General features: G+C 33.9%; 1 protein-coding gene across 1 annotated transcript; it reads right to left on the bottom strand.

Moving 5' to 3' along the window:
* Window positions 1-599: 599 nt before the first annotated feature.
* Window positions 600-22,658, bottom strand: Ykt6 (YKT6 v-SNARE homolog). The gene is made up of 3 exons (XM_089090315.1): window positions 22,379-22,658; window positions 3,764-4,029; window positions 600-892 (listed from the first exon to the last, which is right to left on the bottom strand). The coding sequence occupies exons 1-3, from the start codon at window positions 22,566-22,568 to the stop codon at window positions 755-757; spliced, it is 594 nt and encodes a 197-aa protein (XP_088946441.1). The 5' UTR covers window positions 22,569-22,658; the 3' UTR covers window positions 600-754.
* Between the last annotated feature and the right edge of the window lie 510 nt (window positions 22,659-23,168).

The following is a 23,168-nucleotide window of genomic DNA, read 5'->3' as shown; positions in this document are numbered from 1 at the left end:
AGTAACATATTCCCGGTTTCCAAAGAAAAGAAAACAAGTTTCAATAGAGTGCCTTTAGGCTGTTTGGTAACAGAGAAACTAATAAAAGATTACCTACCTCACAGGGGTATAAGTCACTAGATTTGGGGCAGTAGTATTCACCAGCTTAATTACCCGAGCCCCCAACCCAAGAATTTTTAAGTTTAGCCAACAATAATTTTTGAAACTCAGCCAACAAGTTATTTTTATAACACTGACATGTATTTTGCAAATTTTAAAAGGATAATTAACATTGATGTCAATATTCAACAAAAATCCTACTGAGGGTGATCTAGAGAACGATAAAAGATCTCCTAACTTCCTGAAAGTTCATTTGAGATGTTCGACTTTGCGTTGGGGCAGTAGTATTCACTACCTTATTGCTTCATCAAAAATACCGGCCAGAATGAGACTTTTTGGAATAAAACAATTTTCATGACAAAAAAGGACTACTCTTTTTTTTTTTTTTATCTACGACCAAATCACAATTTTAGGACAAAATAGGACCAACGTACAGCGAGTTGCGACACCGGATACGCACGTTCCTAGAAATAACCTTTGTTCAACCTATACGTTTTAAAAATTCTAAGTAACATTCTACAATCGCAGAGTTCTTTATTTAAATAACATTTATAAAAAATAATAACAGGCATATTCAAGTGGGAATAAATTAAAGAGCACATAAAACGCTAAAAGTGCACACTTTTGGAAAAAGCCACCATCACATGAAAATTTATCACACCCAATTGCAACAGGAATTCGTTTTTTTGGCCGTTCTATAGAACATTTTGGAAGTGTCACTAAGATTCTGAGATTTGGACACTAAATCATCCAGCTTTTCACCACGTTGCAATACAGCTTCAATCGTATTATGCTGGAATATAAAAAACAATGATTAACTAAAACACTATTTCACTATCAAAAAAAAAAAAAAAAAAAAAAAAAAAAAAAAAAAAAAAAAAAAAAAAGATTTTGACGTTTTTAATATAAAAACTATTAAAGATTCTTCAAGTTAAAACACTTCAAATAAGCAATTCAGATAATTCAAATTTTGCAAAATAATCCTTTAAAGTAAGTATGCACTTTACCATTAAATTATCAATAGATGGCGTTCTGACCTACTTCTGAGCTTGCAGTAAAAAGTTGACAGACATTCAAAATTATGTTGAAACTTTGCTCTTTAACATTTGATCTGTGCCTTTTATGTCACTCTGTAATAGTGTATTGAAAGCACTTTTTTTGCTGTAAATCCCACAATAATTATTTCATATTATTTAATACTAAATTAGTCAGTAGTCAGTTTTTTTTAGTTCATTAATTTATTTTAATGCTCCTTAATATTACTGAACAAGAGCAAACATCTATTTTTTTTATCACATCAATTCACCTTTCTATTTCTGAATTTACAATTTCTAAGTCGACAAGGAAAACGACGGACCTCTTTATTCTGGCATCAAAACACGACAAAATTTCGACATTTTACAAACCGAGCCCTTGCTGTGTTGACAGAGAATTAAATAAAAGGGCAGCATTCCATGTCGAGTCGATAGAGATGATAATTCAAACGCGGCTTTACCCACCTTCCTTAAGAAAAAGAAAAACTGATATTGATCAGATTAGCGTCCTCTGATGTGTAGTAATATGTGATATTTGGTATTAGCCAGGGCCGTATCCAGGATTTTTGTTCAGGGGGGGTTTTACTAATTTTTGAATTTTTTTTTGGGGGGGGGGGTTACTAATTTTTAACTCAGTTTTCGACTAATTTTACTGATTTTTACCTAGGTTTTACTAATTTTCGACTTATTATCGAGTCTGTCAAAAAATTTCGGGGGGGGGGGTTCAAACCGGGTAACCCCCCCCCCCTGGGTACGGCCTTGGTATTAGCATATACTATTTGTTCCTTCAACCTTCGAACCTCTTACTGATTATTCCCAATTCAAATTCCATAAAATAGTAGCCTACAACTAAATGAGCAAGACCAAAAAGTAAAGATTCTATCAGCATCATAATCTTCAGATTTTATAGTGTTTACTTGAATGAGAGTGAGGTGCGAGGGTAAACAAAGTGCTCGGAAATCTCTGTTACGGCCGCATTAGAATCAAGGACTTCAAACTTAACAATAGTTAAGAAAGGTGCAGAGTCCCCATAACAGAACAAAACCCACCTTTCATTTGCGAAAGCGTATTGCAAGTCAAAAGCAAATATTTGATGACAGCTCGATATTTTATCTTTTCGATTTCCAGAAAAACTTTCACATCCACTTACTCCAACAAGTTTCAAACAACAACTTTCGTCCGAAATTACTTAAGAGTTTAATGAATATCTTTACCTACTTTAAGCACAACAAAGAACAGTGTCATAGCCTTATTTTGCCGAAAAAAACTACCTGTATCCATGGTAACCTTTGTTTTACTAATTTGAGTAGAGTTAAACGACTTTTTTTTTTCAATTAAGATAGTGAAGTGAGGCGAAGAACACAAACTTTCCAACTAATAAAATTTACTATTTTCTAATTAAAAAAATTTCCCAAATTAAAACAATTCAGGATATCTATTCAAAATCTTATACGAATTTATAGACAATTTTAATGAAAATTCCTAGACATAATGGAAATACGATTTGTTACACTAAAATCAAAGGACGAAAAAATGAAAAGAAGAAATAGAAAAAAGAAACAAAAGAAATCAAAAGAAAAAACTAAATTCTAAGGTGATGTGGAGCCTACGACAAATGATGAACATTATACAAAAATAGAAGAAAAAAGGGAACGTTTAAATTGATTTCTTCTTTTTTTTTGTCTTGAAAGTACCAAAAATTATTGTCATTGCATCTGTTCTGTCAACATTATATAGAACTTTGGTAAACATGATCAAGAAAACTAAAATTTCCAATTTAGTACTCTAAGGAGCATCACTACATATTGGCGAAAATTTCGGTGAGTCACCACTGTGGTGGACTACACTGTTCATGTCCAGACAAAAAGCTATCTAGAATACAAAGGATAGACTTCTAGATCCCTTGAGTCTTTGCTTGAATATAGATTGTACACTTGACATACATAGAAGAGAATTAGGAAACACAACTTCTGGAAGTCATATTGTTGGGATAACTTTTCTAATGAAGTCGTTGAGGCAACATTATTTGACAGCTTGAAGTGTCAACTGGGATGCTCAGAATATCGTCATAAGCAATAAAAACATCACGGTTGTGTATTTGTTTTGTAACTTTTCATTCGTTTTATACTTATTGCAATGAAAAGTATTCTTTTAACACTGAGGTTCTGTTGCAACCAGATAAATAAATGACCGATCTTCAACAAAAAATATTTATTTATTAATTTTCTTCAAAATTGAGGAGTATATAAAATACATAAATGAAATTATAAAAGAAAAAAGAAATGCTTCAACAAACCAAACAAAGCATTGGTGTTAAATAGGCTTAAAAATATAACTGAATAAAATACGTAAATAAAACACACACAACAACGCAAAGTCAAACATTATTTAAATTCTGGTGAAAAAAAGGGAAAAAGTTATGCATACAGAAAAAACTTTCAGATTAATAGCGAAAATTATCCCTCTTAATCCTAGCCAATTCCAACGGCTCTTTAATTTTAAAACTAAAAACTAATTCAGTGTTAATATAAAATAGTCATGAGAATAAATTTTCAATGGTAGGGTATATTGTAATTCATTTTAATTTCTGATCAAGAATCTCAACTTTGTTCTTCACCATAACAACTCACCATAATAATTCTAGTTTCATCCAAGTCAGCCTGCATCTTTGCTAGTGAATCTGCCTCCTTTGGATTTTGATATTTAGCCAGAGTGGTTTCAAGGACAGGGTAATTAACTTCTTTCCCTAAAGCCCAGTCTCCTGCTGGAATTTTTTTTGTAAATTCCTCTAAAACTTGCATCAGTAGTGAATGGGCTACCCTTGTAGGATATTCACCATCCGAAATGACTACAGCAGCAAGGTTATCAGTTCTTACATAACAATGACACATATGATCTGGAAAACAATAAGTAAAATACTGATACATTTTATAGTAAAACGATCAATATTAGCATATATTATATTGACAGCTTGTCTTTAACATTCCAAAATCTCTTTTACAGTACTACAGCCTAAGTAAATCAAATTCGAATTCGGCACTGGATGAATATTTGAATACAACAATTTTTAAATGCCATAAAAAGGGGGAGAGATTTCCAAATGCTGTTTTGATCTCAATAGGACTTCCATTAAATGAAAATTTAATAGAGTTGCCAGCAACTTTGCTTTGCTTTCAATCACGATTATTGCATTTTTTTTTTGTGAATCTGAAATGCCAGACGAGGGCACTTTATGTCCAAACTTATCCAGGATGGGAGTGAAAGGTCCTTTGACCGAAAATTGGGAGCATGGTAAGTGATATATACATTTTTTTCTCTTCTATGGCAGTAAAAAAAAAAGAAGATTAATTCACTTTCTGAAATATCGACAGGCCTCTGAAAAGTTCGTAACTTTGTCTATAAGCACATACAAAGCATGAAGCGAATATCAATCCACTAAAAACTATATAGTTTCTGCCTATTTTGTACTTCAACATAGCTATTTACTATCATTTATACAAAAAACAATATTTTTAGAAATTGGTTTCTGGATTTTTTTTTACATCTCAGTCATGGCTATAAAAATATGACATGGGCTGCCAGACATGAACCTTCCCCCCCCCCCCGCAAAACTCCCACTCTCCCTCATTTTGTACAGTGAGAAATATGAATAACATTTTTTATTTCCGAATGAAAATATTTCTCAATGAGAGAGGAGCTCCTCCACCAATAATACATAATTTGTCTAAAGTTCTTAACATGACGGAAGGTCGGGTTAAGTCATTCACCTCCTCCCTATTGATCAAAAAGGCCTTTAAAAAAAAATTGGGAAATTCGGGCTTCAGGCACACATCTATGCCCTATCCCCTTGGCCAAAAAAAGATCCGCTAATCTCCTATTTAATATTTGCAGTGGATCTATGCAACACTATTAGTATTATTGTATGAATAGGTCATTAAAATAGCCTAGCGGTAGTTCTAAACCTATTCACCAACTCAACTACTTAATGAATTTTGCCTGATTTGAACCATAATTGTTGGTTGGCACAAAAAAAAAGAAAAAAAGAAAAACAAAACAAGAAACGAGTGAAATTGGCACAAAAATGAAATTCTCATTCAAATGACCTATTTGCTAATATTCTTATAGCACTGGTATGACACAATCGTCCGAGCAAAAAAAAAATAATAAAATTAACCTTCACAAATATACAAACTTTCAAGTTTTGTAGATTGTAGCTTCAAGCCCCGACGCTCCCAGGTACATTGCCTTTAACAGTAAAATTTTCAGTTATGACCCCCCCCCCAGCTCATTTAGGGATATTTTTCACTTACAGTAACGACTGAGTTAAATTTTAAATCAGAGGCAACGCTATAGCGTTGCCTATAGTAAAGGCCATATGGCTGCAATGTTTTATTATTATTATTATTTATTTATTTTTCCCCAGAGGCACTTCATATGGAAGGGGTCGTCGTAGAAACTTCAAAGGGGGCTCATTCGATTGGAAATCGAGAGTTCTAGTGCCCTTTTTAAGGGCCAAAGTGAAGGCAATTAACATCCCTTTCACGCCCACCATTTCCCCAAACACTTCCAATCAAAATTTTGAGATAGCCATTTTGTTTAACGTAGTTGAAAGTTCTGGTAATTATATCTTTGAGCATGACACTCCCCCTCAAGGTCTTCAGGGCAAGGGTTATAAGTATTGCCCTGGGGGCATATATGGTTCTTGTGGAAGGAATGCTCATATAAACTTCAGAGTGGATCATTTGATTGGAAATTGAAAGTTCTAGTTTACTTTTTAAGCGTCAAAAGATATTGGAGGGTAACCAGCCCCCTTCCACGCCCTTTTTTCCCAAAATGCATCCAATAAAATTTTGAGATAGCTATTTTGTTAAATATAGTTCAAAGACCACATGACAAAAACTCCGGTATCGACAAAACCCCCCACGGCCCGGGGGCAGGCGTTGTAAGTTATACCCTGGGGACATATATAGTTCTTATGGAAGGTATGCTCGTATAAACTTCAAAGAGGGCTCATTTGTTTGGAAATTGAAAGTTTTAGTTCACTTTTTAGAAAGTAAAAAGAGATTGTAAGGCACCTAGCCCCCCCCCCCCATCCACGCCCTTTTTTTCTCGAACCCATCTGAGAAGAATTTTGAGATAGCCATTTTTTTTAAATAGTCAAAAGACCATATAGCGAAAACTCCTGGGTCGATACAGCCCCCCAGGGTCCGAAGGCAGGCGTTGTAAGTTATGTCCTGGGGGAATATATGGTTCTTATGGAAGCGATGCTCGTAAAAAACTTCAGAGAGGGCTAATTTGCTTGGAAATTGAAAGTTCTGTTTCAGTTTTTGAGAATCAAAAGAGATTGGAAGGCAAATAGCCCCCCCCCCCGTGTCCCTTTTTCCCCCAATACTTCCGATAAAAATTTTGAGATAGCCATTAAGTTAAAAATTGTTCAAAAGTCAGATAACAAAAACTAAGGTGTCGACACAACCCCAAAGGGCCCGAGGGCAGGCGTTTTAAGTTATGCCCTGGGGCATGTATGGTTTTTATGAAAGAGATACTCGCATAAACTTCAGAGAGGGCTCATTTGATTGGAAACTTAAAGTTCGAGTTCACTTTTTAACAGTCAAAAGAGATCCGAGGGCAAATAGCCCCCCTCTCGCCTTCATTCTCCAAACCCATCTGAAGCGAATTTTGAGATAGATATTTTGTTAAAAAAAAAATATTGTTCAAAGGTCGGATGAGAAAAACTCCAGTGTCAATACAGCCCCACAGGGCCCGGGAGAAGGCGTTCTAAGTTATGCCCTAAGGGCATGTATGGATCTTATGAAAGGGATGCTCGTATAACCTTCATAGAGGGCTCATTTGATTGGAAATTGAAAGTTCTAGTTCACTTTTAAGAGTCACGATATTTAAGGGCAACTAGCCCCCATGCCCTTTTTTCCCCAAACCCACCCGATACAAATTTTGAAATAGCCAGTTTTTTAAAAATTGTTCAGAATTTATTTAACAAAACTCCGTTGTAAACATAACCCCCCAGGGCCAAGGGAGTTGGAGTTGTAATTGTTTTCCTGGAGGTGTATATGGTTCTTACGAAAGGGATCCTTCTATAAACTTCATAGAGGGCTCATTTGATTGGAAATTGAAAGTTCTAGTTCATTTTTTAAAAGTCAAAAGATATCTGACGGCAACTAGCCCGCCACCCACATCCTTTTTTCCCCAAGCCTATCTGATAAAATTTTTAAAGTAGCCATTTCATTAAAAATAATTCAAAGGTTAGATAAGAAAAACTCCTGTGTCGACGCACCCCCCCATGGCCCGGAGGCTGGCGTTGTAAGTAATGCTTTGGGGCATATATAATTTTTATGGAAGGGATGGTTGTGTGAACTTCGGAGAGGGTTCATTTGATTGGAAATTGAAATGTGTCATTCAGTTTTTAAGAGTCAAAAGAGATTGGCGGGCAACTAGCCCCCCCCCCCTCCACGCCCTAAAAGTATCAAATAAAATTTTGAGGTAGACATTTTGTTAAAAATAGTTCAAAGTTCAGATCACGAAAGCTCCGGCGTCAACCCCCCCCAGGGCCCGAGGGTAAGTGTTGTAAGTTATGCCCTGGGGGCATATATGGTTGTTATGGAAGGGATACTCGTATAAACTTCATAGATGGGCCATTTGATTGGAAATTTAAAGTTGTAATTCACTTTTTAAGAGTAAAAACTGATCGGAGGGCAGCTAAGCTCCCTCCACACTCCATTTATTTTTTTCCCAGAGGCACTTCATATAGAAAGGGTCGTCATATAAACTTCAAAGGGGGCTCATTTCAAAGGGGGCAAACTTTTTTCAATTCGATACTGTTACTTTGATACAAGTTTTGATACTTGGATGAACATTTGCTTTTTTTTAAGTTTGATTTTCAAATAAGGAATTTTTTAAAACTTGGAACTTTTTGCAATGAAAAAACAACAAAATTAATTAAAAAAAAAAACTTTCCCAAAAATAAGTCTTTCAAAGAAAAGTAAAGGCCATTTTAAACTTAAGCTCAGCAGATAGAAAAACCTGTTAAAATTCAAACTCAAAACGACCAGAAATTACTATTAAAGAATAAATGAAACCCAAAACAAACAGAAACTACATAAACAATCATAGCAAAAAACATACAACAAGTGATAATATAAATGAATAAATAGATCTTAAAGCGAGCAATGCTTAGATTGAATATGAAAATCCAAAACGAAAATGAATATTTTGCTATTGAAGTATAAATGAAACTTAAAACGAACAGAAAATTAAATGAACAATCAATGCAAACAAACATATGTTTGTTTGCAAACATATTCCACCTTCTCATCACTGTAAAAGCCTAAAACCTACTACGTTATTGACGCTTTACTGAAAACTATTTGCGTTTTGAGCAGTCCTGGAGAGTGAAAATACCCTCAAATTGAATATTTGATATATAATGATATTAGCTGTTAAAATATCGATCAGTTAAATAATTTATTTCACTCTAATTTTGTTTTTATCTTCAATGCTGCAAGAACTGGAAAAGAAAATATTTGTAATATAATTCGTTTTCAGTGAAGCACCGATGGCGCAGTAGGCTTTTGGTTTATTTACAGTTAAGGAAGGGGGCAGTATCCAAATTCTTGTTTGTAGTGAAACTATATTCGTCTTGGACAATTTTAGAAAGAACTAATAAATTACGCATATATCTATTATATGTTTGTTTGCATTGATTGTTTATTTAATTTCTGTTCGTTTTAAGTTTCATTTATACTTCAATAGCAAAATATTTTCGTTTTAAGTTTGATATTTCTAAGCTTGATATATTCAATCTAAGCATTACTCGCTTTAAGATCTATTCATTCATTTATATTATTACTTGTTGTATGTTTTTTCTATGATTATTTATTTAGTTTCTGATCGTATCAGGTTTCATTTATTCTTTAATAGGAGTTTCTGGCCGTTTTTATTTTTAATTTTAGAAATTACTTTTATCTGCTGAGCTTAAGTTTAAGATGGTCGTTAATTTTATTTGAAAAAAATCTTTTTCGGGAAGTTTTTTTTTTTAATTAATTAAAGTTACAGGAACAAAAAGGCAAGATCCCAGATAGAAATTTGGTGTTTTTATTAGGGTGCTTAAATGCTCAGATTGGTATTAATAGGGATAAATAGTATCCAGGAATGCAACTTGGACGACAGAGGTGTTGTTGGCACTTCTCCTCAACATACTCCCTCCCCTCCCTCCAAATTTTAAAAAATGCCCTTTCTTTTGGCATTTCCATTGAAAATCCCTGTTTTGCTTTTTCATTCAAAAAACAACAAAATTACCCCCTCCTCTTCTAAATTTTCGTGAATTGACACCACCGATGATTTGGTTTAGGGATGAGAACTAGCAATAGTAATAGACTACTGTAACTTTGCAATAATCTAGCTTCAACCAAAACAAGAATTGAACACAATATGGCACATAAGTTAGATGGCTAACCTTATTGCTTAACTAATTGTAATCAGAGAGTGGCAGAACTGACATAAGACACTAGAGTATGTAATAGTCTTGTTATTGATGTTAAAAGTAAAGTTCAAAATCCGTTGATGCCTAACATTAATTTAAAGCTGAAATTTAGATAGTGTAACTACCCTCTAAGTAGTTATGACATCAATAGACTCCAGGATGAGAATTTGAGAGAATTATACCAAGAGCAGTTGAATGTGAAACTCAAGAGTTGAGACTTTGACAATGCAGAAGATGCATGGAATAATTTGAGTAAAATAGTTTGCAAAGGAGCAAAAGATGTTTTAGGGGAGAAACATAGAAACACAGCTAGGAATGCTAGAGAAAGCACCTTAAGCTTGGTAGAAGACAGAAGGGATTTTGTCCGAGACGTTTTGGAGGGATAGATCTTAAAAGTATAAGTAAGGAATTTGGAGAAGGCATTGAAGTGTAAATTAAGGAGATGTGAAGTAGAAGCCATGGATAAAATTGCTGAGTCTCTGGAAGATGCAGCAAGAAAGTATAATAGTAAAATTTTGCACTGGCATATTATAAATTGAGAAGAAGTGGTCAGCCGGGACTTGTCACAGTTAAAAATAGGAATGGCTCTGTTGATGATAAGGGAAATGTTTAAGAAAGATGGGAAGAATATTTTGCGAATATATTAAACAATGACAAAGCTACAGGAAAGGACATAGAAAAGACAGATTTTTGACAATTTGGAAATGAAGGAATTTTAAGTTAGCCAGAACCAGATAGAAACAAATGCTAAAAGGATTAAAAAAATAATCAGATGGTCTTCTATGCTGATCGTGTGGTAATTGAGTTTTTGGAATATGGTGGTTGCAATGTTAGATATAAATTACTGAAGGTTATGGATGGGATTTTTTAATAGGCAGCGCGATAGCGCTGTCTAAGTAAAGAACGATGTGGACACAATGTATTGTTTATTTTTGGTTCTTGGTCTTAGACCAGGGCACTTCCTATCAAAGGAGTTGTCGTAGAAACTTCGAAAAGGGCTCATTCGATTGGAAGTTGGAGTGGCTTGTGCCCTTAATAATAGTCGAAAGTGATTGGAAGGCAACTAACACCCCTTCCACGCCCATCATTTTGAAAAACACATCCAATCAAAACTCTGAGACAGCTATTTTGCTCAACCTATTTAATTTCAAGATAGAAATTATGTTTCTGTGGAGGAGACCTCAACAACCTTCAGGGCGAGGGTTTTAAGTTATGCCCTGGGGGCATATAAGGTTTTTATAGAAAGCTTTGTTGTAGAAACTTCAAAAAGGACTCATTTGATTGGAAATTCAAAGGGATAGTGCCCATTTTAATTGTCGAAAGTGATTGGAGGGCAACTAACCTCTCAGGCCCACCTATTCTCCGAACGCATACAATTAAAATTTTGAGATTGCAATTTTGTTTAACGCAGTTGAAAGTTCTGGAAATTAGGTCTTTGAGGATGACACCCCGTCCCCGACAGCCCTCAGGGCAAGGGTTGTAAGTTATGCCCTGGGGCCATATAAGATTTTTTATATAAAGCGTTGTCGGTGAAACTTCAAAAAGGGCTCATTTAATTGGAAATTGAAATGGACCGTACCCTTTTTAATAGTCGAAAGTGATTGGAGAGCAGCTAACCCCTCTCTCACGCCCACCTTTTCCCCAAACACATCCAATCAAAATATTTAGACAGCCAATCTGTTCAATATATTCAAAAGTTTTCGAAATTAGGTCTTTGAGGGGGATAAGCACCTTAGAGCTGTCGTGGCACGGATTTTAATTTATGCCCTGGGGGCATATAAGATTTTTATAGATAGTGATGTTGTAGAAACTTCAAAAAGGGCTCATTCATTTGGAAATTACAAGGGCTTGTGCCCTTTTTAATAGTCAAAAGTGATTTGAGGGCAACTAATCCCCATCTCATGCCCACCTTTTCCCCAAACCCATCCAATCAAAATTTTAGATAGCCATTTTGTTCAACGTAGTTAAAAGTTTTAGAAATTAGGTTTTTGAGAATGACAACCCCCTCAGAGCCCTCGGGACAAGGGTTATAAGTTATACCCTGGGGGCATATGAGGTTTTTATAGCTAGTGATGTTGTAGAAACTTCAAAAAGGGCTCATTCAATTGGAAATTAGAAGGGCTTGTGCCCTTTTTAATAGTCGAAAGTGATTTGAGGCCAACTAACCCCCCTCTCACGCTAACCATCTCCCAAACCACATTCAATAAAAGGTATAAAATTGCTATTTTGTTCAACATCGATAAAAGTCGTCGACATTAGGTCTTGGATGAGGATAACCTTCCCAGAGCCTTCGTGGCACTGGCTGTAATTTATTCCTTGGGGACATGTGAGATTCTTTTAGATAAATATATTGAAGAAACTTCAAAGAGAGCTCATTCAATTGGAAATTAGAAGGGGTTGTGCCTTTTTTAATAGTCGAAAGTGATCGGAGGATAACTAATACCCCTCTCACACCCAACATTTCCCCAAACACATCCAATCAAAATTTTGAGATATCTATTTTATTCGACGTAGTTGAAAGTTCTAAAAATTTGGTCTTTGAGGATGACACCCCCCAGCCCTCAGGGCAAGGGTTGTAAGTTATACCCTGGGAGCATATAAGGTTTTTATTGAAAGCTTTGTCATAGAAAACTTCAAAAGAGCTCATTCAATAGGAAATTGAAAGGGCTAGTGCCTTTTTTAATAGTTAAAAGTTATTGGAGAGCAACTAACACCCCTCTCACGTCCACCATTTCCCGATACACATCCAATCAAAATTTTCAAATAGCCATTTTGTTTAACGTAGTTGAGTTCTGGAAATTAGGTCTTTCAGGATGACAGCCCCCTCACAGCCCTCAGAGTAAGGGTTGTTATTTATGCCCTGGGGCATATAAGGTGTTTATAGAAAGTGTTGTTGTAGAAGCTCAAAAATGGCTCACTCAATTGGAAATTGAAAGAGCTAGTGCCCTTTTTAATAGTCAAAATTGATTGGAAAGCTTGAAATTTTTATAGTAAAGGGTGATTTGGGTACATTTTATTATTATTTTTTTTATAGACCAGGGCACTTTGTATCGAAGGAGTTGTCTTAGGAACTTTGAAAAAGGTTCATTCGATTAAAAATAGAGAGGGCTAATACCCTTTTTAATAGTCAAAAGTGATTGGAGGGCAACCAGTCCCCTTCCCACACCCACCCTCCCATTTGCCTATTATGTTTAAAAACTAAATGTTGCCTTAAGATTAAATTAAAATGCACTGTGTTAATGCTAATTCCCAATAAGGCACCTCAGCAGTATCCCAAGAGCAACAGAGGGTATTAGGTTCAAACTTTTGGGGTTACTTCTGCTCTTAAAATTTAAACAAATCAAAATAGTGTAGGTGTATCCAAGCTATCAAAGAAAGTAAACAGATTTTTTTTTTGTGAATGGTATCAAGATTTCTATTTTAGGTCAACTAGAGGAGGTATGAAACTAAATTAAACACTACTATTTGTGCCCAGATTTTTAAAAGGGTGTATGTTGTTAAAAATTGTTGAAAATTTTTCTTTGGCATACAAATAGCAGGCCAAACTATAAAGTTTTAAAAAAACGAAAAGATTTAAAGAATTATTTTCTTTTTCCCTGAAAAGACTATGTCAATATAAAACGAACAGAAATTAATTAAAAACATTGTTTTCCAAAAATAGTTATTTAAAAGAAAAGAAAAGAGTTCCTTTAAGCCAAGGATCTACAAAGATAAAATCAAATAATCTACCAAGCGTGAAACTACCACAAATCAGCATCGATAAATAAATGAAACCCAAAACGAACAGAAATTAAACACAAATGAAAGCGCATTATCAGTTTAATATACATATACTGATATTTAGTAATCAAAGTGTTAATATTATTTCATCCATTAAAGTTATGAAAGTGAAAACATTTATATTTTTCAGTAAAGTGCAAATTAAGTTCTAGCCTTGGGAAGGCATAGGGGTTTCGAGTTCTACTCATACTAATTTATGTTCGTTTTGAGCTTCACTCGGTTATTTATTGTAATTTCTGTTCGTTTTGGGTTTCATTAATTTATCGATGCTGATTTGTGGTAGTTTCACACTTGGTAGATTGTTTGATTTTATTTTAGCTCATTTTTGGTTTAATGGAGTTCTTTACTATTCTTTGAAAAACTTATTTTGTGGAATTTTTTTTAATTAATTTCAAAAAAGAGTAGTGCTTAGTGATGTTAATAAAATTAGATTAAATCACTTTATAAGAGATAATAAGAGTAAGTTCGGTAATCACAAAGGAACCAAACTACTTAGGATGCTGTTCTGTATTATGCTAAGGGAAGCTATAGTTAAATCTTTAAGAGAACGGGGAGGTTTAGGGGGTTGAAGGAATGCTTAGATCAACTTTTTGCTCTTATATTAAACTGAGAAGAGTCTAAATCATCAAACCCCTTTAGTTCTCAGTTTTATAGACTATGAACTACCAGCTAAATACAGTAAAGTGATTAGGGTCATGTGTAAGAATAGTGTTGGTATGGTTAAGGTAGGAATTGAGGTTGGCAACTGGTATGGTGTGGAATCAGGAGTTAAATAGGGTTGTATTACATCTCTGTTTATATGTATTAGTTTAGTGGTCTTTGTCATAAGGAATATGGCTAAGGGAGAACATTGTATCAAATGGGAAGTCAAAACTTTCCCATACAAAGGCTTTGCAGAGGATTTGTGTTTCTTAGATAAAAATTCTAGTAAAATGAATGAGTTTTGAAGCTTTTGAGAGTTTAGGGTGTGAAAAAGGTTTGAAAACTAATGTTAGCAAGACGATTTGTTTAGATTTGGAATAAATTAGGGTGAAGATATCACATCATGATAATTAAGTAACAAGAAAATCAATAAGGTACATAGCTTCACCTGCTTAAGCACTTTAGTATTATAAGTAAAGACTGCAGATGCAGTGAAGGTCTTAAAAGTAGAATAGCCAAGGCACAGGTGTTTTTTCTTGCAGTTGAGAAAACTCTAGAAGATGCAAAAGGTGAAATTGTAAACTAAGATAAGAATATTGGAAGCTGTAGATACGAATATTGGAAGCTGCAGTAAAGATAGTGGTCAAGTATGACTGTATATGTAGGTGCTTCAAAATACTGAGGAAGATTTGTTAGATGTCTTACAGAGGTATTGCCTAAGCCTAGTTACAGGGCCCATACTCATTTGACTGACTATATATCCAACAATAAACTGTATGAAAAATGTGATTATTCCTTGGGCTATAATAAAAGAAAGGTTAAGATATTTATGCCACAGCATATGGATGGAGTATAATGGGTTGCCAAAGATCGTTTAATCGCATACCTGCCAAACTAAAGTAGGTCATCACCAAATGGGGTTGGAAGAGTTTCTTTGAAAAACTTTAAAGAAAATTGGACCTTTATGGGAGGAGGTAAGGAGCAAAGCTTTGATTAGGTTGGGATAGAGAATGACCACATGCCACTGTATTGTCCTCAGGTTACTTGGTGTTCTAATGAGTTGCAAGTAATGGTAATATATAAATAGATGTAGGGTAATATAGTTTTTACCTGTTGGCTAAGCTTTGACTGGTGCCATCTCCTTGGTTTTCTTTGTCATTAGTTTATTGTATGTTAATATTAGTTTTTGACAGCTTTATTTCGATTGCTAATTATCACTAGTAGGCAGTTCAGTGAGAACATCTATTTTGGGTAGTATCAAACAGTTTGTGGTAACAAATTGTAGTAAGGAGCAACGGAGCTCAATAGTAACCAAATTTCTAAAAACAGAATTTTATATCAATAGATATATCAAAAGAATTAGCCTATTATGCAGATTCCAAATATAAAAGATTATTTAAGCTTAGTGTTTTTCATCAAAAGATTTGCCTTATTTTCGAAAAAAGGGTGAAAAACCTCCTAAACGTCAAGGAACCTTAACAAAAATCACACTATAAGATTCAGTGTACAAGAGAACCCTACTGTAGTGGTTTCAAACTTTTATCTGCAAAAATGTCGAATTTTGTTGATAATAAATGTGTGTTTTGTGGATAATGGATGTGGGCTCATTCAAACAGATATTAAAACTTCTAGTGCCTTTTTTAAATTACCAAAAAGATTGGGGAGCAGCTGGCTGCCCTTCTCCCAAAGTTGTCTGATCCAAATTTTGAGATAGCCCTTTCTTTTAGAATAGTTAAAAGTTCTAATAACAAAGGTTTTGGTGATTAAGTCACCAAAAAGATTGGAGGGCAATTAGCCACCAAATATTGAAAAAGAAATGGTTTTTAACACATTGTGAAAAAAAAATGTTTTTAACACTTGTTGAAAACACTTCTTCTATATTTATCCCCCCCCCCCCTCCTTTGCGTGGAAACATATAGCCTGAATTATATATTTATGGTATTTTTTGTTATTTGATTTTGTCATCATTGATTCAATTTATGTGTACACAGTGAAAACAAGGGTAATACATGGCGAAATGAATATGAGATTACAGGGCTGGGGGTAAAGTACAGTGAAAGTTAAAGATTTCCCCAAAAAATTTTGTTTGTTCAGTTATGCCATAATTTATTTATGGTTTAGTAATGTTTTAAGCTGTATCATGGTTTTTTTTTTCCTAAATTTAGGAAATAAATGTTCAAATCTTTGGACTGAGCAATGGTATGATGCTCAAAACACTTTTCTTATGTCTCATTTGAGTATTACACTTTTAAAACACAAAGATTTTTAAAGATAATCAAAGGTCAGTGCCCTTTACAGGTGGAAGGGGTTGAGGTAGGTACTTTGAAATACAATCCCATGGGGTCATTGAGGCTCTTGGTTCATTCCTGAGTCTTATTTACCTTCCTCATCTGCTTTTCAATCTAGGCAAAGCCTATCATCTAGAATTATTAAAGCCATAAAAATTGGGACCATGCAAAAGTACAAGCCTTGAGACACTTTTTTTGTGACTCATTTGAGCAATATACTTTAATAGCACACATATTTTAAAAGGTCATCAAAGGTCGGTGTCCTTTAACAGTAGAATCAGATAAGGTAGGTACTTCAAAATATCTTCCCAAGGGATCATTGAGGCTCTTGGTTCATTCCTGACAGTTTATTCACCCCTCCCCTCAACTGCTTTTCAAGCTAGACAAAGCTTCTCATCTAGAATTTTACCCTAATTTTATTTTCTTTATCTGTTTACCTTAGAAGTAATCAGGTGCTACAGGTTTACCTGGAATAATTGTCATTGTGGCAACCACTAGCCTAGCCTGTATTTGTAAGGGATGTTGATCGGGAAACTAAATGACAAAACTGTTTCTTAGTATAGTGTTTCCTTAAGAAGAGATAATAGACAACAATGACAGCAGCAAATTTTCCCTTAGGCCATTTATTATTATTATCACCACAACACAAAGCTTCAGCTTGTTGCACCTAAATCCAAATATATAATAAAGCACTTGGAACAACTCATATAACTAAATACTAATGCAACAAAAATTGGAAATACAAAAAACAACATATCACATTTCAGAATTAAACCTAGGATTCTCTAATTTATACTGGTGAAAATCACTACTGGGTGCTAAGCTCTTAAACTGTCTAGTAATTTTAGCACAAATAACATTCTCTGGAAGATGGTTCCAGTGGTTATAAACTTAATTAGCCCTAAACATACAAAACTATAAACTTGAAAGGGTAAATATGCAGTTTACAACATAATTTAGCTAAAATGAAAGTGGATATGTCATTTGATGCCTTTTTTATGCTATTTCATAGTTCAATAATTACTTCTGGGGCAAATTATATCTTGAACTGTTACAAGGGCCCCCAAAAGTTATCTTATTTTCATAACCACAAAAAGAAGCTATCAACACTAGCAAAGGTTTTGGAAAGTGGTTAAAAACATACTATTAGTTTATAAACAAATTGTTCAAAATTAATATATCCCAAAGATGCTTATTTATAACAATACAAATTCACAATCAATAGACAACTCTGTTACAAATTGCTTTCCTATTGTTTCAATTTAAGTGTGTTTCTTGCTGTTGGAATTTTTCCATTGACTAACAATAGGACTGAATTTCATGATTTAAAACTTTGCTGTTGACTAACAATAGTGCTGAATTTTGCATTTCTGTAAGATTGGATATAAACAGGATAAAATCTAGAAAACAAGAGTATGGTCAGTTGTCATTTATCAATCAAATTTTGTTGAAAAATAATCATGTCTTTTTGGGATGGTTGTACAGTTATGTACCTAGAGGCAGCATCAAAATTTTCAAAAATAATGATGCTAGAAGTGATTTTTTTTTCAGGTGCATTTGTTCTTTAAGTTCATTTATGGCTATGTTACAATCGTTAACACAGAAAGGCTAACTAATAGCACTGAACTTTGTGATTTGAAACTTTGCCATCAACTAGCAATTGCATTAAATTTGTTGGGAACCATCTGAATTTGACTTGTCACAGAGTTTACTTTTTAATCTCTAGCAATAGACAAAGCTACGCTTTTCATTACAGAAAATGCTTATGCTTTTACTTCAAATCAAGTGCTAGATTACCAGAATATTTCTAATAATTTACTTGCCGAGTACCTAAAACCTTGCTCACTATTATCCTACAACAATACCTCATAAATAATAGTGTTAGTTCTATTGACATACCCTTCATAAGAAATATTTTGCATGTTCTGTATAAGCCTAGAATTTCTCTTCACAATTCAAGGTTACTTTTTCCCAATATAATAATTACTTTACTCAGAAATTCAATTTTAAGCCTTTAATGGACCTTTAAAGATGCTACCTGTTTCATATTTATGCTTACAAAAATGTTTAAATAGTGGTCTCAAACTTAGGCTACTATTTGATTATAAATCAAATATACTACTCTTATTGGATTTTTATAAACTGCCATCACTTGCTTTTCTGTGTTAACTATTGTAACATAGCCATAAAAGAATGTGAACTTAACAAACAAAACACCTGACAAAATTAATTCTAGTATCCTTATGTTCTAAAAATTTTGATGCTACCTCCAGGGACATAACAGTACAACCATCACAAAGAAGCATGCTTAATTTTAAACAAAATTGGATATAAACAAATGGCAACTGACCATGCTGTTGTCTTCTTGATTTTCTTCTGTTTATATTCAATCTTACAGAATTGAAAAACTCAGCACTATTGTTAGTAAACAGCAAAGTTTTGAATTGCAAAATTCAGCACTATTCTTAGTCAACCTTAAAGATTTGACATCAAAAATTACTCACTTAAATTAAAACAATTGGAAAAGTTTATATTAGTTGCCTATTGAATGTGGATTTGTGCTGTTATAAATAAGTATCTTTGGAGTATATTACTTCTGAACAATTTATTTATAAACTAGTGGTATGTTTTTAACCCCTTTCCAAAAGCTTTACTAGGGTAAAAGACTTATTTTTAGGAAAGACCACTTTTCCTTGGCATTCTGGAAAAATAGAGATGGGTTTTTGTACCACCCCTAATTTACTACAGCAGGATGCAATGTGAGGGTAGTAACAAGAGCCCACCTTCTTGGTGAAATTTTCACTAATAATTTGTCAGCATAAATTTAAAATGTGGTCTCTATTTTGACTGGCAATTGAAAAGAAAAAATTATTAGTATTTCTGATTTATAGAATAAATATCAAGCAATAAAAGTTACATTTTTATAATCAGAAGAAAATCAGCTTTCTGTTAATATGTAAATGAAACTCAAACACTGAAAGGACATATACATCAAAATAGGATAATTGGTTTTTCCAAAAAGAGGTCCTTGTAAGTAAGTCAATAAACTAATAATTTCAAGTGTTTAATCTTAGATAATTTTAATAGTAACCATGTTGATACATAGCTTACATTTTTACTATTCCATTGATATATGCAATTCTTCTTTGGTAGCAAGGTGTGTGGGTTTTAGCTTTACATAACTTTGCTCAATTGGATACTGGTTTTACCCCAGTTTTGATAGCTTCTTTGTGTATATGTTACTGTGAATGTCTGCAAATTGGTGAATTTTGACATTCACTGGTGAGTATCCAAAATACCTTTTTTCTCCTTGGATTTAGTCAGCATTGCCAGTCAACTTTTTCAATTTAATGCAAGGTTTGATGATGACAGGTTAGGTTACCTTAGGTTTTTAACCCATTTCTGATATTTAGAACCAAATTTAACCTGACCTAAACTAACATAGTCTAAGCTGACTTTAACTTTTACCATCATAGCTTGCATAAGATAGAAAAAGCTGACTCACAAAGCTAGATGAATCCAAGCAGAAAAAAAGGAATTTCAAAAATTCACCTACAAGCATGACACCAGAATAACTGTAGGAGCTCAAAGACATACCACCAAATGCATCATGAGTCTGCAAAATATGCAGTATGATAAGAGACTAAAGCACCTAAAACTACCAATGCTGGTTTTCAGATGTTGCAGATGTGATATGATGCTGACCTACAAATACCATAGCCAAACAACACCCTCCTCACAAAAGATACAGGTCAACACATCACTAGAGGACACTTGCAGAAGCTAGCAAAGCAAAGAGTGAAGACCAGATGCACCAAAACCTTTTTACCAAACATATTTCCAATAATTGGAACAGCCTTTAAGAAAAAACCATGACTGCACCCACTAGTGCCTCCTTTAAGTCAAGACCTGACAAAATAGAACAACAAGCCATGGAAATATAAGTGGGACAGTCTGTCCCTCTCAGCTGCTGACTAATGCAGCATCACTGGGCCCATAACACAGTGAAGTTCCAAATTACAATCATTGACACAGAACAGAACATGGTTAATTTTTTGCAGTTCATATTTTTGACTTACAAATAAAGTGACTTAGAAACATACCACTTGATGCCTTTTTTCATCCTCTTGCAAATATAATAATCACTTCTATTGGAAATTCAAATTTACCCACCCCCACCCCCCTAATGTGCAAATATATACCCTGAATTGTAACCACACAAAGAAGTTATCAACAATAGTTAAGTTATTGAAAAGGGGTTAAAAACATATAACTAGTTAATAAATAAGTTGTTCAAGAGTAACATATTCCAAAAATACTTATTTATAACAATTCAAACCTCATTTATTAGGCAACTCAAAAATAAAACATTTTCCTACTGTTTGAAGTTTTTCAAATGCTGTTGACCAAAATAGCACTGAATTTTGCAATTCAAATCTTTACCATCAATAATTCATTTTACATATTTGCACATTAGGGGGGTAGGGGTGGGTATATTTGAATTTCTGATAGAAGCAATTATTGTATTCATAGAAAGCATAAAAAAAGGCATCAAGTGGTATGTTCACTTTATTTGTAAGTCAATAATATGAACTGCAAAAAATTTACCCAGAACAGATCCAGCATGGACCTTATTTTGCTTCAAAGTGCAAGTTAAGGTAATAAACTGGATTTTGGACATTCATAGTAACATGCTACAAAAATAAGATACCTTTGGGCCCCATTTAAGGGCTCAAGATATAGGCTAATTTGCCCCAAAAGTGACTATTGAACTATGAAAGAGCATAAAAAAGGGATCACATTACATATTCACTTTCATTCTAGCTAAATTATGTTGTAGGCTAAACTCAATATTTAGGTAAAGTTCTACCAAATCATATTATTGAGTTAGGAATAAAGTGAATACACCATTTGATGCCTTTTTTTATGCTGAATATGAATATAATAATCATTTCTATCAGAAATGAATTTAATCCCCCCCTGTTTATACCTAACCCAACCTAACCCTGAATTGGCATATAAGGGGGGGGGGGCTGAAATTCATTTCTGATAGAAATGATTATTATATTCATAATCAGCATAAAAAAAGGCATCAAATGGTGTATTCACTTTAGTCCTAACTCAATAATATGATTTGGTAGAACTTTACCAATATTTACCCTTGGAAGGTGTAAGTAGGGGAAAAACAGTATCCAATTGAGCAAAGTTATGTGAAACTAAAACCCTCACACCTTGTTACCAAAGAGGAATTGAAAAGAATTGTATATATTAATGAATAGCTGTAAATCTAAGCTATGCATCAATATGGTTATTATTAAAATTTGTTAAGATCAAATGCTTGAAAATTAGTTTATTGACTTAACTACAGGGACCTCTTTTTGGAAAAACCAATTATTCTATTTTGATATAGCCTATATATCCTTTTGGAGTTTCAGTTTTATTCACATTTTAACAGAAAGCTGATTTTCTTCTAATTCTAGAAATGTAACTTTTATTGCTTGATATCTGTTCTATAAGTAACAAATATTAAATATAATGTTTCTTTTTAATTGTTTTTCAGAACAGAGACTGCATTTTTAATTTATGTTAACAAATTTGACCAAGATTTGACCAAGAAGGCAGGGTTCTTGTTACTGTCCTCGTATTGCATCATGCTGTGGTAAAAAGGGGTGGTCCAAAAACCCATTGCTATTTTTCTGGAATGCCAAAGAAATGTGGTCTTTCCCAAAAAGAAAAAAAATTTTGTTGTACTTCATTTAAGCAAAAGATCTATTTTGCAAGGTTTTGCTATTTTTCCAGAATGCCAATGAAAAGCAGTCAGGTTTCACTAATGCTTTGTATAATAGCCTGTTTCAAAGCTGTGTAAACTGAACTTTGCAAAATATTTTTCAGAATGTGAAGACAAGAGTTTGCACATTTGTATATAAGTGTGGCATGTTTGTCAATTAGGCTAGCTGATCATCATAAGCTAACTGAACCATGGTCATAATTGATCATCCAGTTTTTGTACCTAATTGTGGTTTAGGCCTATATCTACTTACCACCCTGTTTAATGGACTGTCTTGTTCCCGGTTCAGTTCTTTCAGTTACTAATTTGGCAGAGAAGGACATGAATTCTTGAGCACTTGATCTTTGGAAGAATCCAAAACTCATTAGGTCATAGGCAGCAGCTAATTTCATAGCATTGGTAGGAGTCTTATAAAGCACAGCAATACTAAATAGTTTTACCATACTTTTCTCTGAGTTACTGAAGTAAGATTTGGAATAAGCCTACTTGGAAACCAAATAAATGTTAAAATTTTATTCGTCTTCTTGATCGAAATGGTTTATGCCAGATCGCCATAGGCTGTTTTCTGCAAAACTGAAACGGAAAACAAGGAAGGGGTAGCAGCACAGACAAGACGTGTAACGAAATTCACACACTGGATTTTAGTTTCAAATCGTGTTCTAGGCTCTTAGAAGCGTCGTTCAGACGTCTTGACGCTAAAAACCCCACCAAAGACTGAGTTTGAGACTCAATCTAACAAACACGCAAAAAAATTTTGTTTTTGAAAGGTTATCCGCTACGATGAACAAACAAATGAATGGAATGAGTTCAGAACAGATTCTCCGAAAGATCTTATTGATCAAATTGAAAACTTCTTATCACTTAATGATAAATCGAATCCAAAACACCAATTTTAAGATACTATGGAAGTCAAACTTGATAAAGTTTGTATTAAAGTATATATTGTTCCTTCACATATTTTATTATAATTCACAAGAATTTTCATGCCCACGAGCCGTTATGTTGAAAATTTTTCTGGTTTTTATGGATCTGAAGAAGAAGAA

Source organism: Artemia sp. Qi Xiang Cuo, chromosome 6 (genome assembly GCF_049724085.1).
Source record: "Artemia sp. Qi Xiang Cuo chromosome 6, ASM4972408v1, whole genome shotgun sequence".
NCBI lineage: Eukaryota > Metazoa > Arthropoda > Branchiopoda > Anostraca > Artemiidae > Artemia > Artemia sp. Qi Xiang Cuo.
This window is presented reverse-complemented; position numbering and strand designations above follow the sequence as displayed.

Excerpts from the sequence above, each read along its gene's own strand:
- Ykt6 (XM_089090315.1), bottom strand. The coding sequence starts at position 22,568 with ATGGTAAAACTATTTAGTATTGCTGTGCTTTATAAGACTCCTACCAAT. Across the intron at positions 4,030-22,378 it reads ACAGTCCATTAAACAGGGTG|ATCATATGTGTCATTGTTAT; the intron begins GTAAGTAGATAT and ends ATTGTTTTCCAG. Across the intron at positions 893-3,763 it reads ATGAAACTAGAATTATTATG|CATAATACGATTGAAGCTGT; the intron begins GTGAGTTGTTAT and ends TTTATATTCCAG.